At 44.1% G+C, this 22,514-nt stretch overlaps 1 protein-coding gene across 1 annotated transcript; it reads left to right on the forward strand.

Moving 5' to 3' along the window:
• Positions 1 to 476: 476 nt before the first annotated feature.
• LOC129328864 (tripartite motif-containing protein 10-like) lies at positions 477 to 15,809 on the forward strand. The gene is made up of 8 exons (XM_054978175.1): positions 477 to 507; positions 2,381 to 2,842; positions 4,636 to 4,731; positions 7,368 to 7,598; positions 9,061 to 9,083; positions 10,559 to 10,674; positions 12,416 to 12,526; positions 15,097 to 15,809. Exons 2-8 carry the CDS (start codon positions 2,432 to 2,434, stop codon positions 15,636 to 15,638), a joined length of 1,530 nt encoding a protein of 509 aa, XP_054834150.1. The 5' UTR covers positions 477 to 507; positions 2,381 to 2,431; the 3' UTR covers positions 15,639 to 15,809.
• The last annotated feature ends 6,705 nt before the right edge of the window (positions 15,810 to 22,514 follow it).

Consider the following 22,514-nt stretch of genomic DNA (forward strand, 5'->3'; position numbering starts at 1 on the left):
ACTTGGCTACCTAGATTGATTAATAATCTGGGCAGTCTTTTTAAGGGCTGGATTATTTGGGAGAAACAACCTTGTTCAATATTGATGTAATCCAATAATTATTTACAATACTTTTACATGGACGTGAACAAATATTTACTCTAGGCAGGCTGAAAGCCCCACCCTGGCTAGCATGGGACCCGTTTGCAGTTATTGGCACTTTATAATTCAAACAATCTTGTGATTCATACCTTTACATCTATTATAGGTGGGGAAACACTGCCTAGCAGTTAAAAGTTTATTGCTAGCTAATTTGTTTGTTAACATGCATATGAATCTGCAATTCGATCCAGGAAACTGGACTTTCTAGCTCGACTTCTCGTGACAGGAAAGACCGACAGGTAGTCTGGGGTGCCAGGGGACCTAAGACTGCTCTTTACTGCAAGCCTGTGAATTCACAGTCTCTGGGCAAAGGTTAACTCCCTCCCACTGAGTCCCTCCTTGATTTCATTTCGGGAATCTCAGCAGGTAAATGTGGCATTCCTTTGTTACTCTGACGGCTTGCGGACAATGGCCGTTTCTTCAGGCAGCTTCAGGATTGCAGAGTTTTGAGGGTTTGAATGGCAGAGAGCTTGGAAAGGAAGATTAGAGGGACAGGCTCTGAACCAGGGAAAAAGCAGGGGGGGACGTTTAGCACCCTCCCATTCACTATCAGCAGATCTTATTTTGTATCGGGTCCCAGTCCGTAACAGGAGAGAAGAGCCATAGTCTTGATCAGTGTGTAAGAGGAAGTGTTTGCATGTCTCCAAACTTCAGTGCTTGGCAGAGAAAACAGATTTGTTTTGCAGGAGAGAAAAGATCTCCATTATGCTGTAGTTAAAGGAAAGTCCTAGACCTTACCCACCTTTAAACTTGGACTTTAATTTTTCCAGTCCTTACGAAATATGCAAGCTATTTGAAAACCTTGAGTATCTCTATAGGAGAGCTTTTCCTTTAGCCTATTGGAACATTTTCCATCAACAGTTCTTGAGGGTCGTTATAAGAATATCCCTTTAGACAACTGATTATGTACTTGTGGTGCAGGGGTGATAGAGTGTGTTGCTGTCTTGTAATTATCATAAGGGAGTTAACTTAGAAGCTACCATTCTCGCTAGAGAGAATGTACACAGCACTGGAAAAGTGGCAATGTTTTTCAATGTAGCCATTGAGATAAGATCCTGGACGGTGCAATAACTCTGTTAATCATATTTTAATAATTGCTGTGGTCTGTTATAAGACTGTATTTTTACGAACTTGTTGCTGTGTAGGACTAGGATCTGGAAGACCCAGGTTCAGATCCTCCCCCATAAAAACTTGCTGGTGATGTTGAGCCAGTAATTCTCAGCCTAACCAGAACCACAGGGTTGTTGTTTGGAGGCTAAAACAGAGGAAGGGAGAACAACGTTGTAAGCTGCTTGGGTTGCCGCAGGAAAGAAAAGCAGGTGATAAATATTGAAATAGGTGAGAAAGTGAACGTGTGGTTTCCATAGAGTATGGTGAGAGACAAACAGACTTTCCAAGCAAAATGATTTTTGGAATCTTAACATGTTGATTTATTTATAGCATTTAGTAACTTTTTTATTTTTCAAGTACCTCTTGTAGTTTACGGCATTATAATCACAACCATCCAGGGGTCATTTCGTAGAAAAAGAGCTGGAGGCACTCATTAGCATAATTCATTAGCATAACTGATTTGCATATGCCACACCTCCTGACATTACCTATCCTGGCTGTTTTGGACCCAATCCTGGCCATTCAGGGCCGAAATTGAGCCCAAAATGGCAAAAAGGGTCTGAAAAGGGGCCCAAAATGATCAGGATTGGACCGCTGCTGAGTGGGAGAGTGATCCACCACCCGTCAGAGGCCTGATCTGGGCCGTTTCAGCCCCAGTCCAGGCCAAAATGGACCTAATGGCTGAGAGCCTCTTTGGGGAACTGCCAGAACTGTGTTCCTGTGCGTTCCCCCTCAAAATGAGCCCTGCAACCATCTATCAATTAAATTAAATAGGACAGTGCTAGTTAAATCAATTGAAGTAGCATAATGCACTGCCACCACTGAGGAAAAACATTCTAAAATAACGTTATAGTTAATGGCAACCATTCTCATCTTTTTAAAAGCTTGAAGCAACCATCAAACAGTAGAAAACTTCCTGTGACAGGAAGGTCTTTACTTGCCAATGAAAGTTAGGAAGGTGACTGGGCAGATACCCATTGAAAGGGCATTCCAAAAAAAGCCAGCACTGTGATGAAGAATACAGTGCATTAAAACTTCTTTGAAAGAGTTCCATTCCCACTGGAGAGACTGTGAAGTAGTTATTACCGAACAGGGATTTCTTGTTTCTTGTCCTGCTACTTTCCTACAGGTCACGCGAGCGGCATCTTCTAACAGCAAAGTCACAGAGACACCATCCACCATGGCCTCAACCACACCCTCCACAGACATGGAAGAGGAAGTCAGGTGCCCCATTTGCTTGGAGTATCTGACTGACCTCGTGACCCTGGAATGTGGCCACAACTTCTGTCGGGCCTGCATCACTGACTACTGTGAAACATGGGAAAAACATGGGGACTTGGAGTGTCCTGTTTGTAGGTTCCCAATCAAGAAAGGAGATTTCCGGCGAAACTGTCAGTTGGCCAATATAGTTGAAAAGCTCAAACTCCTTCACATAAAGCCAACGAAAGAACCTCTTTGTATAAAACATAAGAAGGAACTCAACCTCTTTTGCATAGAGGATGGAGAATTAGTTTGTGTTGCCTGTGAGAGGTCCCCAGAGCACAGAGCACATGTTGTACTTCTCCTGGAAGAGGCTGTCTCTGAATACAAGGTACGAAATCATCTAGATATTTGGCAGGGGAAGCCTTCTCTGTTTTGGAAGCCCTTCCCCTAATTCTTGATTTCCAGATCCTCTCTGTATTCTGCAGTGAAGGAAATGTACCAGGCTTAGATGCTAGAGCTGAGCCCTAATCAGTCCTGGTGGAGGTTATGGCTGGATAAAACAATCCTCCACACATCTACAGAGTGTTCAGTCTAAAGGTCATAATAACACTTCTGTGCTTGTGTATGCTCTGCCTCTCATTTACTGCAAATGGACAGAGGCTACAGATGAAATTGGAGGGACTGACCATCAGTTAGGGTAAAGGAATTTATGTATTTATTTATAATCCACCTTTCATGCTATTTTAAGGCCAATTACAAAACTTAAAAATGATGCAACAAAACAATATAAGACATACAATGAACATTATAATAAGACTGGGTTAGATAAAGGTAGTCCCCTGTGCAAGCACCGAATCATTACTGACCCATGGGGGGACATCGCACCACGACGTTTTCTTGGCAGACTTCTTACGGGGTGGTTTGCCATTGCCTTCCCCAGTCATCTACACTTTACCCCCAGGAAACTGGGTACTCATTTTACCGACCTCAGAAGGATGGAAGGCTGAGTCCACCTTGAGCCGGCTACCTGAACCCGGCTTCCACCGGGATCGAACTCAGGTCGTGAGCAGAGCTTGGGCAGCAGTACTGCAGCTTACCACTCTGCACCATGGGGCTGGTAAGCAGCAGTACTGAGGGGGTCTCTACTGCAGGAGTATACTGCATACCCTGCAGCTGTGGACAAGTTTACATCGGGACCACACAGCGTAGCATCCAGACAAGAATAAAAGAACATGAAAGACACTGCAGACTTGGCCATCCTGAAAAATCAGCAGTGGCTGAACATAGCCTAACTCAAACAGGACACAGTATCCTATTCCAGGACACTAAAACACTGGAGAACACTTCCAACTACTTCGTCAGATTGCACAGGGAAGCCATTGAAATTCATAAGCATAAGCACGATTTCAACAGGAAAGAAGAGACTTTAAGAATGAATAGAGCATGGTTTCCAGTCCTGAAAAACACCAGGCTAACAAAATACTCTATATCCTACAATAGCACTGCAGAGAAGATTAGCATATCAAGCACCAATCCAGATGCAAAAGAACCTCCTCAGGATACAGTGAAGCCTCCCTCCATTAGCATTCCACACCCTAGGAAACTCTTACAGGATGACTCAGCCCAACCCTACCTTCCTGAGTAGATATAAATTACCTGCCAACATCTTTTCCACACTGTGACACTGAGAGATCTCTGTCTTTTCGTGCTACACCTCTGAAGATGCCAGTCACAGCTGCTGGCGAAACATCAGGAACTACAATGCCAAGACCACGGCTATACAGCCCGGAAAATCTACAACAACCATCGTTCTCCGGCTGTGAAAGCCTTCGACAATACAAATAATGTATGGTTTTCTATACCAGTTTGGTGCAGTGGTTAAGAGTGTGGACTCTACTCTGGAGAGCCGGGTTTGATTCCCCACTCCTCCACTTGAAGCCAGCTGTGTGACCTTGGGCTGGTCACAGTTCTCTGGAGCTCTCTCAGCCCCACTCACCTCACAGGGTATTTGTTGTGGGGATAATAATGGCATACTTTGTAAACCGCTCTGAGTGGGCATTAAGTTGTTCTGAAGGGCGTTATATTAATCAAATGTTGCTGTTGTTGTTGTTGTTATGAAAACTGCAGACTATTATCAGAAGTGCTGAGCTTCCAGGTCCAAAGTCTTTTCTGTTTGTGCAGGAAAAAATGAAGGCTCGTCTGATATCTCTGGAGAAAGAGAGAAAAAATCTTGTGGCTCAGAAACTGGCTGAAGAGCAGGGAATTCGGGAATGTCTGGTAGGTGTTTCATGTTATGATGTGTACTGAAATTTGCTGTTGATTGAAAAACTTGCCATGCTTTCTGTGAGCAAGGCAAAAGAACTTTTGGTGTTAGGCATGAGCCTATGTTTTTTCTGTGGTGTCCATAAGCTAGGCCGTTTCCAGATGGCTTACCTGCCTCCGGAACGTCGTGCCATGTTGCAGGGGAAAAGCGAAATATTGCGTTTTCTTGCACGAGTTTTGCGCGATGTTGCGCAAAACTCGCGCGAGAAAACGCGATATTTTGCGTTTTCCCCGCAACATGGCACAACGTTCCAGAGGCAGGTAAGCCATCTGGAAATGGCCCTAGTCAGAACATGCAAGTTAAACATTTAATATTTGTAGCATCAAGTGATGGCTCGCCCGTGTGAATGTGCTATCCTATATGTCGCTGAAAGAACAGTAAAATGAAATTTCACCTTGCCAACACTAACAGAGCAATCCTAAAAAGAGTTACTCCAGTCTAAGCCCATTGAAATCTTCTTAGGATTGCACTGTAAATTCAGATCTTAAAAAGTATTTTCCACATGGAGATAGGCTTGTGCGGTTTTCCAGTTGCTACTAGGGTTGCCAGCCCCCAGCTAGTGGTTGGAGATCTCCCAGAATTACAACTGGTCTCCAGGCCACAGAGATCAGTTCACCTGGAGAAAATGGCTCCTTTGGGGGGTGGACTCTATGGAATTATGCCATGCCAAGGTCCTTTCCCTCCCCAAACCCCACTTTCTCCAGGTTTCTCCAGGTTTCACCGCCAAGATCTCCAGGAATTTCCCAACTTGGAGCTGTCAGCCCGAGTTGCTACAGATACAACACAATGTAACCTCACATGGCGGGTTTCTTTTCATTTCCCCTGCTCCAGTTCCCTATAGCAGAAAAAAGCAGACTTTCCTATTCCCCTGGCTTTATTGTGATCCTTCCCAAGACATTATAACAAAGCAGGTTTGGGAAAAATTGCAGGTAAGACAGGAAAAACTCAAGACGTGTGCAGAAGCATCACAATGCTGTGGGGAAGTGGAGGGGGGAACCCCACTTCCCAATTGAATCAAACATCACATGAATCATTGAGCAATGGTTTTCATGAAGAAACTTGATGCCAAATAATTTTTTTTGAAGAGACAAGACGGGGGAGACATTACAAATGGAATATTTTTGTTTATTTTTCAACTTGGCAGAAAAATTTCAGTCTAGTAACAAAGAAATTCAGAAGGGATTTGCAGTTATTGCTCAGAGATCTATCTAGAATAACAAAAGGACACACCTGTCCATCTAACTGTTTGTGGCAGGTGTAACTAATCAGAGAATAAAGTTAAGAATCTCAAAACTGGACACCATTTTCAGGACGGTGATGAGGTTTGCAGTGCCAAAAATGAAGGGTATCAGAACTTCCTGCCCCACATTATTTACGGAACCCCCCATCACCCTGTGCTTTTTGCAATGGAAGCAAAGGTAATTTTATTGTGGCAGCCATAACTCATTAGGAAATAAAACTAAACTTTTTAAAGTTGGCCCCCAACTTCAAGATGATTATGGGATTTACACTGCCCAAAATTAAGGGAATTGGAACAACCTGGCCCCAATTACTCCTGAACATCCTCTGCTATTTGCGAAGGAAGCAAAGGTTTACTCTCAGGACGCCAGGAAGGACAGGCAGCACAGAAAGGGAGAGTGGTAAAGGTCCCCTCTGTTGCCAAACATCCCAGACCTATCAGAACCTGTGTGCTGAGTGTCTAATTAGAGAGAGACCCAGGTTTGAATACTGCCTCTGGCATGGAAGCTTCCTTAACATGGGCCACTCACGCATGTTCAGTCACACTTACCTCACAGCGTGGCTATGAAATGAAAATGGAGGAGAGGAGAATGATGTAAGCTGCTTTAGGTCCCCATTAGGGAGAAAGCCAGTGCTGAAAATTTATAAATGTAATTTTGCCTACAAAAAAAGGACAATCGCTCTTGCTGTTGCTTCATCAGGTATTGCTGCAACTCTTCTTGCAAGAGACAGAACTGCTCGTTCGGTATTTATTATTAAGTATTGTGAGCGTAGCAAGCAACAGGGTTGGCAAGTGGTGCGAGCAGGGGCAGACCCCCCCCCAAAAAAGATATATAATAAAGATACAGTTTGCAACCCACAGGCTTTTTGTAATCACTAATATATATTCACGTAAATTAAAATAATTTAGCATTTATTGTAACTTAAATTGCAAATTTCTCAAAATGAAAAATTATTTAAAATCTATACAGTGTACATATTCCACTCAAAGAGATTGCTGCTCAGACCTTCATAGCAACTGCTCTTTTCCAGCTCCTACAAGATAGAATCAAGAATAATGTGTTGAATTCCTTTTAATATTGAGATCACAGGCCCCTAATCATTTTTTTCTGATTGATCCTCAACCCTATGCATATGTTACCATGAATTTATGTACATACAGGAATACATGTGCATACATCTGTTTAATAGCCAATGGGCATTCACCAAGCTAATAAAACCAATAAGTCACACCCTTGTTGAATGCAGCATAGTAATTCCTTAACATGCATACAATGTGTATTCACTGTAATGTGTCTAGGCTCTCATGCCAACCCTCTAATAGCTCCCAATTTCTGTGTGTCTTATCCAGGCACAATTAGAACTGGAGAAGAAGAAAACCAGGTCTGCATTTATGCAAATGCATAACTTTCTTGAACAAAAAGAGCTCCTTCAGCTAGCCCAATTGGAAGATCTGGAGGAAAAGTTCAAGACTAGGCTGGAAGAAAACATCACCAGACTTTCGGAAAAGATTTCCAGTATTAGTAGCCTGATTGCCATAGCTGAGGGGAAGTGGGAGCAACCGGCAAGAGAATTTCTGCAGGTAAGACTTAAAGACAAATATATCTTCTGTGCTGTATCTTTCTCAATTCCCTCTTAAATGTAATTCCTGTGCATCAAGTTCTTTCAGGATTCCCAGCTGTACCAAAACAAGCATGTGCACAGCTGGTTAGATTTACAAAGCAAATTGGTTTATTAAGCCCAATATATCAGCAGTGGCAAATAATGAAGTAAAGTACGTATAAACACCGTCACTTTGCCTCATTCACAATGACTCATATAGTTATGAGAGTCTACTTAGTGGCCAGCTATTCAGCTTCAGTGGTAAGAACACACTGAGATTGGCAAGGAAGAAATGGGTACCCAAAGTCATACTTCATATCTGCTCCTACAGCGTTAGTGAGAGTACCATCAGGTATGCAGCTGAGGTTTTAGAGGCATTTTTTCTCTTTGAGCTTCTGCACTTCTATTGGCTCTGAGTTTGTGCAGCTGAGTCCTATTGGCCTCTATTCTTTACAGTAGAAATTCCCTGCTGGGTCTGATATAAACCAAACGTTATTTCTAACAAAGACCAAGAGTTCTGCACGTGGACAGTCATCATCTTTTTTTCAGGCCATTAATCACAAATGGTGAGCTTAGGCTTCACCAAGTTTTGCAATGCTGCTGAGGGCCAAGCTACCAGTGAGGAATGACACTTAAACGGCAAGTGAACAGACTCACATGTATTCCTCCCTGTTCACTTGCGCTCCCTTGATCACATAGTGATCACTGTGGGCCAAGCTACACATGACGAATGACACTTGAATGGAAAGTGTATTTCTCCCTGTTCACTTGCCCTCCACTCAATCCACTTGCCGTTCAAGTGTCATTCGTCATGTGTAGCTTGGCCCTATGTGATCAAGTGGAGCGCAAGTGAACAGGGAGGAATACATGTGAGTCTGTTCACTTGCCGTTTAAGTGTCATTCCTCACTTGTAGCTTGGCTCTGTCTCTTCAGCATGACTTGTTAGCACATCTGGGCCTATGCAATTTGCTTAGCACATTGCAAATTACTTACTTAACGGTTTAACAGCTACACATGCATTTAGACAATTCATAAAGAGAGTCGCCAAAAGAACGATCCTTTGGATTATCACCTGACCCCTGATTTAGCACTTTCATTGCACCCCTCCACACAGGTTAGTAATGGGACATGGAAACCATCCACTCCTAGCCTGCTCCTCTTTCAGGGTCTCTTTCAACTCCAGTCATTTTTCCAGACTTGGGGAGGGAGAACTTTGGTTCTGTGGGACCCACTATTGCATGTGGGCCCCTGCACATGGGAAGGGGTCTACCAAAAATGCTGTCAGTCAAGACATTCAAGAAGGCATGGCCTTGGGAGCATCAGTCTCCCAGATGAGGAAACGGCAATTGAAATCCCAATTAGGAAAAGATACACAAACAGAACGTGCCTGGTACGTGTTTCCTCTTGTGTCACTGACATGTACTTCTGTCTCTCTCTTTCAGGAGACCAGAAGTGCCTTAAGCAGGTTTGTGGCTTTTTTTTGTGTACTTTTAGTACTTTTGCTGACATGTAAGGGCTTCAGTCTAATTTTTAAAAATCTTACAAAATAGGTTCACAAATTTTAATGGGTACAGTCAGACTTTTAAAACGGTCTTCTGGTGGGGGGGCAGTGGGTTGAATCCAGCAAACTGTTAGCAGAAGGCACTGACATTCACAGATCCCTTCTGCTTTCCCCTCTCACCAGCAGCCATTTCTAGCACTACGGAAGTCAATTTCTGGTATCACAAGACCTGTGAGCTGTAGTAGACACAGCTTTTGTTGGGCTCCAGTGAGGAAAGGGAAGGAACAAAGTCACCTTGCCTGCATGCCTCTTTCATTAGCAGAGCTCTTCCAGTGGAAGAGGGAATGATTTTTGTTCAATTCCCCCTCCTCATGCAGCCCACCAATCAGCATGGCCAGGGCTTTTTTTCAGCTGGAACACGGTGGAAAGGAGTTCCGGAACCTCTTGAAAATGGTCACATGGCTGGTGGCCCCGCCCCCTGATCTCCAGGCAGAGGGGAGTTGAGATTGCCCTCCACACCGCACAGCGGCACGAAGGGCAAGCTAAACTCCCCTCTGTCTGGAGATCAGGGGGCGCGGCCACCAGCCATGTGACCATTTTCTCCGAGGGCAACCCACTGAGTTCCACCACCTCTTTTCCCAGAAAAAAAGCCCTGAGCATGGCTATTACCAGAACACAATACTGACCTTGATAGACCAAGTATTTGACTTGTTAAAGGGCAGTATCACATGTTCGTGGAAATGGCTATGGTGGGGGAGAGAGAAGACCCCCGGTTCTTGCACAAACTGACCTGTAGATCCAACCAGAGTGAAGAAACCTGAAACTATCTTTAACATCTAAGAACTGCAACATCATTACAGTCTTGGAGGCATGGAGGCCTCTTAGCTCAGCTGTTTAGCTTCAATTTTGTTGGTATCATCAGATGTGAACAGGCGACTGATTCAGATTCAGGTGACTGATGAGTTAACCCAGCATAATATTGGTTAGCTCAGTGATACTGAGTGGGTCAAGAACCACACATGGCTCTTTGACATGCGACCTGTGGCTCTTCTGAGCACTGTTCCCGGTTGTGGCTCTTGCCCTGTGTTTCAGGAATGTGGTCATGGCCCTTGGCTAGAGGGAGCTTGTGGCTGGTGGCCAGTTCCCTGAGATGTAAGCCTCATGCCACTGATGGAAGCAAATGTGGGTCTTTTGGTTGATGGTAACTGCAGATATGGCTCTCTGAGCCACAGAGGGAGTACCTGTGGGTTAGCCAAAGCCATCCAGGTGGACATCTCTTTAAGTTCTATAACAGGCACTCTTTTTAATTGTCATTGCCTGGGGTTAAACTGCAGCCTCCAAGTACCTGTTGGTGAGCAGATTTTTTTCCCTCCACTAAATGCTGAGTTTCTCACCACATGCAATATTCTTCATCTGTCCTTTAACCATCTTTTCTGTAGCTATGAAAAGGAGCAAGGGAGGCAGCTGATAAAATGTTCTCCAGAGCTGGAGGAGAGACTCAAAAAATTTTCTCAGAACAATTGTATTCTAAAGAAGGCAATGGAAACATGTGAAGGTATTGGGGACAGGAATTACACAGATAATATTGCATCCTGCTTCTGAGTTGATTTCAGAGAATGTTACTTACTAAAAAAAACAGGGCTTTTTTCAGCGGGAACACGGTGGAATGGAGTTCCGGCACCTCTTGAAAATGGTCACTGGAGCGGCATGGAGGGCAATCTAAACTCCCCTCTGTCTGGAGATCAGGGGGCGGGGCCACCGGCCATGTAACCATTTTCACTAAGGGCGATTTAAACTTTAAAAAACTCCCCCCTTGTTCCAGCTGACCCAAAGTGATGTCATTGTGCAGTCCTGAGTTCCATCACTGAGTTCCACCTCTTTTCCCAGAAAAAAAGCCCTGCTTAAAAAAGAACTGGATTTCCTTGAGACATCTGAGGAGGTGGTCTCTTTCCCTGTTCCCCACAAGGCCCTATCAGTTTATGAGGAAGGAGGACAAGCTTACTTAGGATTAGAGATGGGCACGAACCGGAAAAAACCTGAACCATGTGGTTCATGGTTCGTCAAATTTCACGAACTATGAACCATGAACTTTCACAAACCTGCCCCTGGTACGCGAGCCAGTTTGTTTGGTTCGTGAAAATGTCACATCCAGGTCAGAAAATCGTCACTTCCGGGTCAGCAGAAGGTCTGCAGGAAGTCCATCCCCTGTTACCTAGGAAACTGATTGACTGGCACCAGGCTGTCTGCAGTGACAAACCAAAAAATGAACCAAACGAACCAGCCTAAAAGTTCGTGGTGGTTCGTCAGAAATGGGATCTGATGAACCGTAGTTCGCAAACCACAAAACAGCCTAGTTTGTGCTTAATTTTGGTTCGTATTTCGGTTTGTGCCCATCTCTACTTATGATTCAAGCGGCTTCCTTCAATTGCATCAAGAGTGGGACAATGTTTCCTGGTGCAGCTGGGAGGATATCTCCCCTTTTTTTCTTTCTTCAACCTTGCCAGCAGATTCAGAGGATACTTACACAAAAGCAGCAGTGCACACCCACCTGGAATTACTTATGAATAACATGGACAAGGCACAGCACATGTGCACAGCAGAAAATAATTAAATGGGATAAGGAGAGAAAGTCTTAGGGAAGACCCCAAAGAACTCTGTCACTGCTTATAACCAAAAGTCACACCCCACCTGCAAAAGAGGCAATAGTGCTCAAAAGCACACTGGTCTCCATTAGGACAACAGAAGGAACATCTAGGATCACATACCTTCATCATCTCTCTCCTTCCACCAACCGATGAGCCAGGAGCCACACTCCATCCCACCTGCCTGCCATGCCAATGGGGCCGGCTCTCAGACGCATGCTGTGTGATGATGTCACACACAGTGATGTCATCACACAGTCCAGGTGCGCACGTGCATGCATAGGGGTGGCCACAGCCCTGAAGCTGCCCCCAGCCTCAGGGGCCAGAAACTCTGGCACCGGCCCTGCTAACGTGGCTACCCATCTTGATCTAACTACATGACCAAGAAAGTGAAGTGACATCAATTGCCGTGAAATGCACCAGTCCTGTGGAAAGGGTCCTCTTATTCCTGAGACACCCTCCTGCCCTTTTACTTCTCTGCCAACTCATGTCTCCTGATTTAAACACAAGGCAGGGATCCCTCCAACTTGGTCCTAATTTAAATGCCAGAATTACTGAGGAATCCCATCTTTATGAAAATCCCCTTCTTTTAGTTCTCTCCACATGAAATCTCCTTGCTGTATATCTCTAAATGTATCCCTCTTTCCATAACAGAGACTCTGGAGCAAGCACTGATAAAACTTAATTGCTACCCAGAAAAGGAAGGGATCTTTCCGCTAAGCCTTGGGGATGACATTCAACAGCCCCCAAAGGCACCGAAGAAAGGTAACAATCTGCAAAGAACTAAAGGAGAGGAGAAACTGTTTAGGGGGTGGAAGCTGAACAACAGCTCCTTTGGTTAAGTGCTGATTCAGGGCTAAACTAGATGTGACAGAATCCTTGTGGGTACCACAAGGACACCGCTGCTGTTTTAAAGTGATTTGAAAATATTGCTAGGGCCTGATCCTACAGCACAGTACTCTTCTCCCCCCCCCTCCACCTGCACCTTTTCATGTGCTGAAACAGCCATGAGGAGGGGCTGTTTGATTTATTTTTACCATGGATTTCTCCTCAGTGGGGACCCCAAGCAGGTCACATCCTTCTCTTCTCCTCCATTTTATCCTCACAACAACCCTGGGAGGTAGGCTGTGTGACTGGCCCAAGGTCTCCCAGCGAGCTTCCATAGCAGAGTGGGGATTCGAATCTGGGTCTCCCAATCACTCTAACCTCTGCAGCACCCTGGCTCTCAGTTTTTGCAGTGGCATCCCCATGGATGCCAAAGTAGATCACATCTACTTTCGCCCTCAGGCTGTGTCAGGAGGATGGTTTAACTTCTCCCTTGTCTGGAAAACTGAGAGTTAATTTTTTATTTCCCATACTAGACTTGGGCTATCCAAAACAGGCTAGTTAGCATATTTAGCCAATGGTAGTCGAGGGATCGGGCTGGCCTAGCAGGAAGTTGAGAAATGCACAGTGGATAATAATGTGATCAGTGTTTCACCAGAGGAGATCCGAGCTCTCTCTCACTTTCATAGATACAGCTGTAATATACGTGTGGAGTGACAATTCTCGCCAACTAAGCTGATAGAGGCCTGACCTGGATGGCCCAGGCTAGTCCAATTTCATCAGATCTCAGAATCTAAGCAGAGTTGGCCCAGGTTAATACTTGGATGGGGGACTAACAAGGTCCGTGGTTGCTACACAGAGGCAGACAATGGTAAACAACCTCTGCTCATCTCTTGCCTTGAAACCCTATGAGATGGATGCAATTTGATAGCACTTTACACACACAAGCTGACAGAGACTTGGTTCTGACATAACATGAAACCACAGTTTATTTTAACTACAGCTTAAATCCCATGGAACATCAACAGTGGGGACGTTCCTCACCTCCCCACTCTTTCTGCAGCCCAAAATAACCCCCAAAATACAGCTCCTACGGGGACTTCCAAGAACAGCCTGAGAGGGGAATCAAAAGCCTTCACCAGGAGGAGTGAATTCACAAAAATCACCCCATCTATTCATGGAAATACTCTGAAGCGTCCAACACCATGGCTGGTTTGTGAAATTAGGATTCAGCTCACAGACAATTATTCAAATCCTGGTTTGCCTCAACACATGATGGTTTTGTTGCCTTTGCTCTTTTTCCAGTAGAGATCAGGCTGATATCCCAGCCTGCATTGCAGAAACGGAGGTAACTGGGAATAAATCAGAATAATTGTGTTCATGCGTAATGCAGAACCAGAGTTAAGCCTAACCGTGGTCAGTAAATCCTCTTCAAACCATGGTTTTCCAATCTTAATCTGAGAGTCTGTCTACACGAGACATCTTACACGAGGACGCTCATGTGTAAGGAGACGTAATGTTAGCCAGGAAGCGTAGTTGACCAAAGGCTCTGTCAATTTCACCTCTCTAAGTGAGGGTAGTTTAAAAAGACATAGTTGGCAGACATCCTTCCTCAAAGGGTTTGTTAATTTCATCTTTGCCTCCCCAAAAGGGGAGGTGAACCCTCTGAGGAGCAATTGCCACTGCTCTGTCCTTTTAAACTGTCCTCATGTAGAGAGGTGAAACTGACAGAGCCTAGAGTCCGCCCTCCAAAGCAGCCGTTTTCTCCAGGAGAAGTAATCTCTGTTACCCGGAGATCAGTTGTTATTCTAGGAGAACTTTAGCCACTACCTGGAGGTTGGGAAGATTAATAGCTGCTGTGTATGTAGAAGAATTTGGATTTTCTTCACCCTGACCCTATGTGACCACCCCAACCCCTGGTGCTGCTAGGAGCTTTTTATTTTAAAAAAAATCAGTACAGGAATGTAATTATATCAATATACCATTGTAATAATAGGTGCAGCATGTCCTCTGAATTCCCAGCTTTCTTTTTTTTTTAAAAAAAAAAAAAGTAAGTATCTAGCCCCTTCCCTTGCAAAGATACAAGGGGAAAGGCACATCTTCACAAAGTAAAGGGCTAGAGACTTACTGATTTTTAAATGAAAGCTGGAAATCAGAGGACCCACTGCACTTATTGTTACAATGGTGTATTGATATAACGAAACTCTTGTGTAGATTTTTTTTTTAATTGCAAAAGTCCTGTTGGTCCAGGGGAGCAGGTTCATGGCAACTTCCAGGAAACTGGGGCAGGGAAACTATGGGGAAACATGCCATGTGGAAGCCCCATTGCTGCTGTGCTCTTTATGAGTCCTGTTTGATAAAGTGGCCTTTGCCATTCCGTTTTGGACTGCTTGACCAGAGTGTGGTAAAGTCTGGGAAAGGGAGATTTTGTGAGTCATTCCCTAGCAGCTGATACTGATGTTTTCCATCCAGTCTACAGTTTCTTCTTTTTTTCTATTTTGCTTTTTTAGTGAATGTAATTCTGGATCCAGACACAGCTCACCCCCGCCTTATTCTGTCTTGGGATCTGAAGAGTGTGAAATGGGAAAGCACATATCGGACTGACCTGCCTGACAACCATGAGAGATTTGACCTTATGCCTGGTGTGCTGGGCTGTGAGACATTCACTTCAGGAAGTTATTGGTGGGAAGTAGAAGTGGATTTGAAGGGGGAAATGTGGGCGCTTGGCATTGTGCGGGAGACTGTCAGGAGGAAAGGAGAAATCAGACATTCTCCTAATGAGGGGATCTGGGTTATGGGGAAAACAAGTCACCCGTGGGTCCCTTTTAACTACTGGGCTTTTACATCCCCTAACTGGACCCCTTTGCTCCTGAGGCATAATAACCCCAGGAAGATCAGGGTGTCCCTGGATTATGAAAAGGGTACTGTGGAATTTTTTGATGTCGGTAACAACAAATCAATCTTCACTTTTCATTCACTTTCATTCAATGGGGAGGGGATTCGTCCCGCTTTCTTTTTATGGAGACAAGCTAGAATAACCTGTGGAATCTAGAGTGGAATGCCCACCATTATCTGTGCTTCCATCACCCTGAAAGGAAGTGTCGCTCCAACGCTTTCTCGTTATTTCACGACAGCCAGGCAAAATCATGCTGGTTTTCAAAAATACCTACTGTTCCCATCTATCAGGCAAAAGTTGTGGAAGAATCAATGTAAAAACTCAAATAAAACCATTGCCTTTAGAAAGAACTAGACTTTTTTCTATGTGTGGGTGCTGGGCAAATTTCCTGTGTGATTTTCTTAATCCTTCACAATCTCTTGTTGAAGTGTCAACAGTGACCACAGTTCATAGGACACCCCAATGTGTTTTGGCAGTCCTCTCTCACCCACCTATCAAAACAAAAAGTACATGCTATTTTTTCTTCCTTTCTTTCTTTCTGGTTTGGGGGGAAATATTGGTGGGGGGGGGTAGTGTGGAAAAAAAATTGTTCTGCATAAGCTTCTCACACTAGAAGCAGAGAAATATATTGTTAAATATTATTGGCCCCACACTGTAGATGGGGGAAGGGTGACTGAAAAGATTAGGTCTATATTGGTAGGAGTAGGGGGCTGAATAGTTTACAGGAAACCTGCAGTGTAGTCCACTGTTATCTTCATATTGCATTTATGAGGGAAGAACTGAGAGTAAGTGACATAAAACCATCCTGTAATCTAGTAGCATTATAATATGATGCAGTACTCAGAAGGTCCCAAAATTGTTATTAGCAGTAGTAGTAGTAGTGGTAGTAGTAGTAGTAGTATGTTATTATTTTATTTTATTATATTTATATCCCACCCTTCCTTCGAACATGCTCAGGGAGGGTCACCACAGTAAAATCATACACATTTAAAACAGGATAAAACAATATACATAAAATCAGCAATACAAGGTGTTGGTTATCAGGACTTAAAAGGCTGCAAAAAGCTGCAGATGGCAGGCCAAAATGTAAACATCTGAGGCAGTAGACATAAAATGCAGCAGTCAGGAACAACAGGTCTCCAACACCTCAACCAACATCTCTGTCTACTGAGAGCCAGTTTGGTGTAGTGGTTAAGAGCGCAAGACTCTAATCTGGAGAACTGGGTTTGATTCCTCACTCCTCCACTTGAAGCCAGCTGGGTGACCGTGGATCAGTCACAGCTTCTAGCTCTCTCAGCCCCACCCACCTCACAGGGTGTTTTGTTGTGGGGATAATAATGACATACTTTGTAAACCTCTCTGAGTGGGTGTTATCCTGAAGGGCGGTATATAAATCGAATGTTGTTGTTATTATTACTACTACTACTACTACTACTACTACTACTACTACTACTACTACTAACAAAATGAGTATGCAGCCTTTCTGTCCTGTGAAAGCCACCAAGATAGCTAACAAAACATCATTAAAACATTTGTTTGTTTGTTTGTTTGCATTGGTTTGTTGGTTTACAGCCCACCTGAGACCTAAGGCAGATTACACAGTGCAAGTGAATACAATATAATCAACAGTTAGGGCACTCACTGATAAAAAAATATGATCAATAAACACATACAATAGGGTGTGGTAGCAGAAAAAATTGAAGAGTGGGGTGGGAATTACAACTGAGATTTACAGAACAAACAAATCATCTTCAGGGTGTTTGCATATCTAAATAGCCTACTTCATTCCGCAAATGTGTAAAAATGTTCCGCCCAGAAGCCAGGGCCAACTTCTAGGAAGATGTGAGTCATAGACCCTAGCATATTATCGGAAACACTCTCTATATTTAATTCTCTTCTTTAAGACTTGTCTGGAAATAAAAGCCTTATATTCTTGAAGACCATATATTATAACCACTTTGCTAAATGATCATTAGTACTAATTTTATTTTGGCATTCACCTATTTCACCAGAATATGTCATTTGTTTTAAGATTTGAAATTATTTTGAATTATTTTGCTGAAATATTGGCCCCTCAGCTTCTAAAACTAAAATGTTGTGATTTCTTTTTCACTGTATACCATTATATTTCCCTGCTCTGAGGTACTCTTTAATATTAAATTATTTTCCCCCGTTCATTATCAAAACCTTCATATATATATTCTGCATTTTCCCCAAAATTGTTGTTTCAACTTTACAGTTGTCTTTTCGCATACATTGTTTATTTTCTTTTCTATTTTCTCATTCTTTTAAAATCTTTGCTTCTCAAAACCATTTCTAATTACAGAAGACTCTTCTCTTAGAATGTATGTAAAGTATTTTGGTCTGATATGTGTTGATTCTCAGCAACTCAAGCTTATCCAAAGGTCATTAAAAATGAGCTCATAATTTTAGATATAGATATTAGATGGCTTTAGTGATAGAACTTCTGCTTCGCATGCGGAAGGTCTCAGATTCAAGCATCTCCAGTCAAAATATTCAGTTTGCAGACTATGTGAACGACCTTGACCTGATACCTGCTGTCGGTAAGTAGACACTGGCTGATTCTGCACACGTTGGATAATGCACTTTCAATGCACTTTATCAATCTTTTGAGGTGGATTTTTTGTTCCGCACACAAAAAAATCCATTCCAAATGATCTATAAAGAGGATTGGAAGTGCATTATCCAACGTGTGCGGAATCACTCAATATTTACCACAATAGACCAATGGTCTGACTCATAAGACAATATTATGTGTTTGTGTGAAAATTAAGAAGTAAACAAGTAGCAAATGTGCTTAGGGTTGCCAGGTGTCCAGTTTTCACCTGGGCAGCCCAGTATTTTCTTGGACTGTCCAGGGGGAAACTGAGTGAAAATACTAGACATCTGGGGGGCACTGAAACTGGCACAGGAAAGATGCTTGCCTCACTGCCCTGGGCTCCACTTCTGGGGCACTTCAGTCCACCTGGGGGTGGCTGGCAAGGTGGCAGTGCACTATTGTCAGCAGCTTCCCAGGCCATGGAGCTTTCCCTGTGGCTCCCAACTGTGTGGGTGATGGGGAGGTGGCGGTGACATGGGACATGTGCCTGTCAAAGTCCAGAGCTCCACCTAGTGACAGCCACATTCCTACACTGGCAGCTAGTGGGCAAAAAGTTTATGCGCTGTTTCAGTCAGAAGAGCGTACAGGCAAGTAGGTGAAAGGGGGAGCAAAGGAGGCAGAAGCAGCAGCAGCCTCCTTTAGGAAGCGGTGCAGATGGGAGTGTCTCCCTGTATCCTGCATCCTTTGCCCTGCCCAGAGCTGCCCTACCCAGAGCCACCTCCCTCCCTCCTCCACCAAGCAGGAAGCAGCAGAAGGTGACACTCTTACTTAGCCTGAGCTTTTTCTTCCTCCAGGTCCCTTCAGACCACAAAGTTGCACCGGAGAAGTGCAGAGGGTCAAATGCTTCCTCTCCTCAAAGCTTGACCCCCCCTCCGCCAACCAGGAGATCTGCAATGTCGTGGAGTGTGACGAGGCCTCAGAGCAAATCCACGATTCTGCCTCCTGGCTCTGCTGCCAAAAGGAGGAAGCACTGCCAGCAGCAGTGAGGGCCTTGGTTTACCTTGTGGGAAGGCTCTGATAGCAGCAGGTGGCACCATGCCATCACTTCTGGAAATGATATCATCCTGTGGGGGCCAGGGGCGCATGAGCTCAAAGATAGCTCCCCCCCACTGTAAGTACCGAGGGCACCCTCTCCTCTGTGTCCAGGATTTTTCCCAGAGACCATCTAATAACTCTAAATGTGCTGTGTAACTATGAATAAGTTGTCCAAAAACTTCTGTTCCACAAGTTCCACAAGTTTGTTTTTCATTTCAGGGTCAGAAACAAAACTCAGAAAGCTGGGAAGTGAGTTTTCACTTTTCAAAGTAATGATGCCACCACCCGCTTCTCTGGCTAACCCTCAACTTGAGACCAAGAGGCCAATCCCAAGTCCTTCAGGGTTCAAAGCTTCAAAGTCTCGTCCAGAGAACAAAGGCAAGATGGTGTGTAGCTACAGGCTTCCTCCCACAACCATAGCACTCAGAAGCAGAAGTCCAACACCTAAGCCAGAATCTTGATCCTTACGGCGGATATTGCCCCAAGAAGGACAAAAGCTAGAATGAAGGTTCAAGCTTTAAGGCTACCTGCCTGCAATGTGGCTTGACCAACTTGGCCAATCAAGAAAAGGCTTGGTCTGTGACAGCATGCTTCTGCAGCTAGCCAGTCTTCACCACTCCACTTGCAGAATGCTATGAGTTAATGAGATGGAATGTGACTACAAAACTCCCTTCAATGTTCTGACCTTGGAACTTCTCTGATCTTGCACCAGGGGCACAATCTCATCCTCTTATCTAGCTGGAAACTTAGTGTGTCATCCTGACCACACTTTCTCAGAGAAATTAGAACTTTCCTTTTGCTTCTATAGCTGCTAAGGAAGCCAAAAGGCCTAAAACCAAAGTGCAAATGAACCAAGAAACAGACTAGGCAGAGTAAGTTTATTGACATGTGATAAGCAAGTTATATAAGTCAGAGATAACATAAGGTCATCGGCCAATCAGGAAAAGACGCCCTATTGAAAGTTCTTTAAGTAATGTATTTAAAATGCTAGATTTTGGGTCAAGAAACAACAGCTGGGCCCACGGTGAAATTCTGTTAGATCTGATGGAGGTAATTAATTCCTGTAGGGTCAATAATAGCATTCTATCTTCCTGTAAGGTCAATAGAATTCTACCTTAGGGCCAAGCTACACATGATGAATGACACTTGAACGGCAAGTGTATTTCTCCCTGTTCACTTGCCCTCCACTCAATCCACTTGCCATTCAAGTGTCATTCGTCATGTGTAGCTTAGCCCTTAGTCTGGACAACCTTACAAAACTGATTAAATAGTAAGAAAAAATTCATATAGGAATTGATCTGTGAGGATAGGAAAAATAAGATGTACCTTAAAGTTGTGTTGAGCTTCTATGCATGGTGCCTAAATGTGCAATAAAAGATACTCTTAATCTTAAAATCTTGTTCTGTCTCAATGCTCTCCATAGCAGGGGGGGGGAAGATGCCAGGGGGAGTCTGTTTGGTTCTTACAGTTAATAAGAGTCCAGCAGCCTTGTTCTAAGGGGAAACTGAATTGCAAAAGCCCATCTTGCATATCAGCCACTTAATGCCCTTTATCCTTTAATGGCGTAGCAGTGTTTTGTAGTCACAAGAACCCTAGTACAAAAGAAGGCCAATTATCTTGGCAGAAACTATTAACCTCCTTGCAGAAACTGGGATGATTTCATCATTGGTTTTGGCCCAAAATAAAACAAACAGCTTTATTTTTAAAATAAGATAGAATTTGTCCGTGATAATTATATCAAGATTATGGAGAGGCCGTGTCAACATATGCAGCTGAATGAGGTGGTAGAAGGGGCAGACCACTGTTGAATGCTAGCCCATAAAACAAAACTTGCAAGTAGAAAACTGGCATAGAGACAGCTTCTAACCAGTCCTTCTCCTGCAAAACTAGAGTGAAACTTAAAGGAAACTTTTAACATAGAGAAGCATTTTTTTAATCTAGAGTTCTAGAGAACTTGAAACCTTGCATGCTGTCTTGTGTCATAAGTCTGTCTTGCAAGCCCTTCCCTTCACTCCAGATACACAAGCTGGGGAGAGGCAGCTCTACATGTTCAGTGGTGCTCTGGAAATTTAAATATTATTATAGCTATATATTAATTCTAGGAGCGGTGGTGCAAGGCATACAGTAGTCTTATAGTCCTTTAGTTGCCGGGAATTCCAAGCATGACTCTCTCTGATCCACAGAGTGCAAACTACTGTGTTGGACTGTCAGACTAGGATCTGAGAGACTCAGAGCCTTGCTACAAGTGACATTTTACACGTGAAGGATAAAGGATCAATTTCGCAAGTCTTTCTGGGAACTGAAGTTCCTCTCCCCCACCCCTTTCCCTTCTGTTCCTTCCCCTCGCTGCCTGAAGAGACAGAGAGAGCCTACGGCAACATCAGCTTTTGCAAATCGTCTTGCTAGGGGCGGGGGAATGCTCTGGAGAAAGCTGAGAAAGTTGCAGCTGCCTGCCCCAAAGATCATTGAGAGCAGGCTTGTGAATGGAGGAACGATTTGCAAAAGTTGCTGTTGCCGCAGGCTTTCTCTGTCTCTTCAGGCAGCGAGGGGAAGGAACAAAAGGAAAAGGGGTGGAGGAGAGGAACTTCAGTTCCCAGAAAGACTTGCAAAAATGATCCTTTATCCTTCACGTGTAAAATGTCACTTGTAGCAAGGCTCTTAGACTCAGGGCTTTTTTCAGCAGAAACGCGGTGGAAAGGAGTTCCGGAACCTCTTGAAAATGGTCACATGGCTGGTGGCCCCGCCCCCTGATCTCCAGTCAGAGGGGAGTTTAGATTGTCCTCTGCGCTGCCAAGTGGCACAAAGGGCAATCTAAACTCCCCTCTGCCTAGAGATCAGGGGGCGGGGCCACCAGCCATGTGACCATTTTCTCCAAGGGCAACCCACAGAGTTCCACCACCTTTTTTCCCAGAAAAAAAGCCCTGCTTAGACTCGAATCCCCATTCAGCCATGGAAGCTTGGCTAGGTGACCTTGGGCCGGCCACATACTCTCAGCCTAGCCTACCTCTGAGGGTTGTTGTGAGGATAAAATGGGGAAGGGAAAACATTGTAAGCAACTTTGGGTGCCCATTGGGGAGAATGACATGGTATACATGAAATAAATAAATTGCATACACTTGTTCTGTCATACCAAGGCTTCCTTCTGCTGTGCTGAAGCCAACTGTCTTCTTTATCTACTTGCAACAAATGCCTGCACCACACGAGCAAAGGCCACATGGTTATGTTAATCCTGCTCAAAGGAAAAGTCCAGACTCTCTTACGTTCTCTGTCATCAACTAAATACAAGAATATTTGCAATGTTTCCGAAAGGCAAGGATTTTTTTTTTAAACTGAGGACTTCTTCAAAAACGTGCCAGTGATGTAATACTGGGCTGGTT

This window comes from Eublepharis macularius, chromosome 4 (genome assembly GCF_028583425.1).
Source record: "Eublepharis macularius isolate TG4126 chromosome 4, MPM_Emac_v1.0, whole genome shotgun sequence".
Lineage (NCBI taxonomy): Eukaryota > Metazoa > Chordata > Lepidosauria > Squamata > Eublepharidae > Eublepharis > Eublepharis macularius.

What these genes read in the sequence shown, in the direction of transcription:
- LOC129328864 (XM_054978175.1), top strand. Translation starts at nt 2,432, where the DNA reads ATGGCCTCAACCACACCCTCCACAGACATGGAAGAGGAAGTCAGGTGC. An exon ending in AGGCTGTCTCTGAATACAAG is followed by an intron (nt 2,843 to 4,635) that starts GTACGAAATCAT and finishes CTGTTTGTGCAG; the next exon opens with GAAAAAATGAAGGCTCGTCT. An exon ending in CCCAAAGGCACCGAAGAAAG is followed by an intron (nt 12,527 to 15,096) that starts GTAACAATCTGC and finishes TTGCTTTTTTAG; the next exon opens with TGAATGTAATTCTGGATCCA.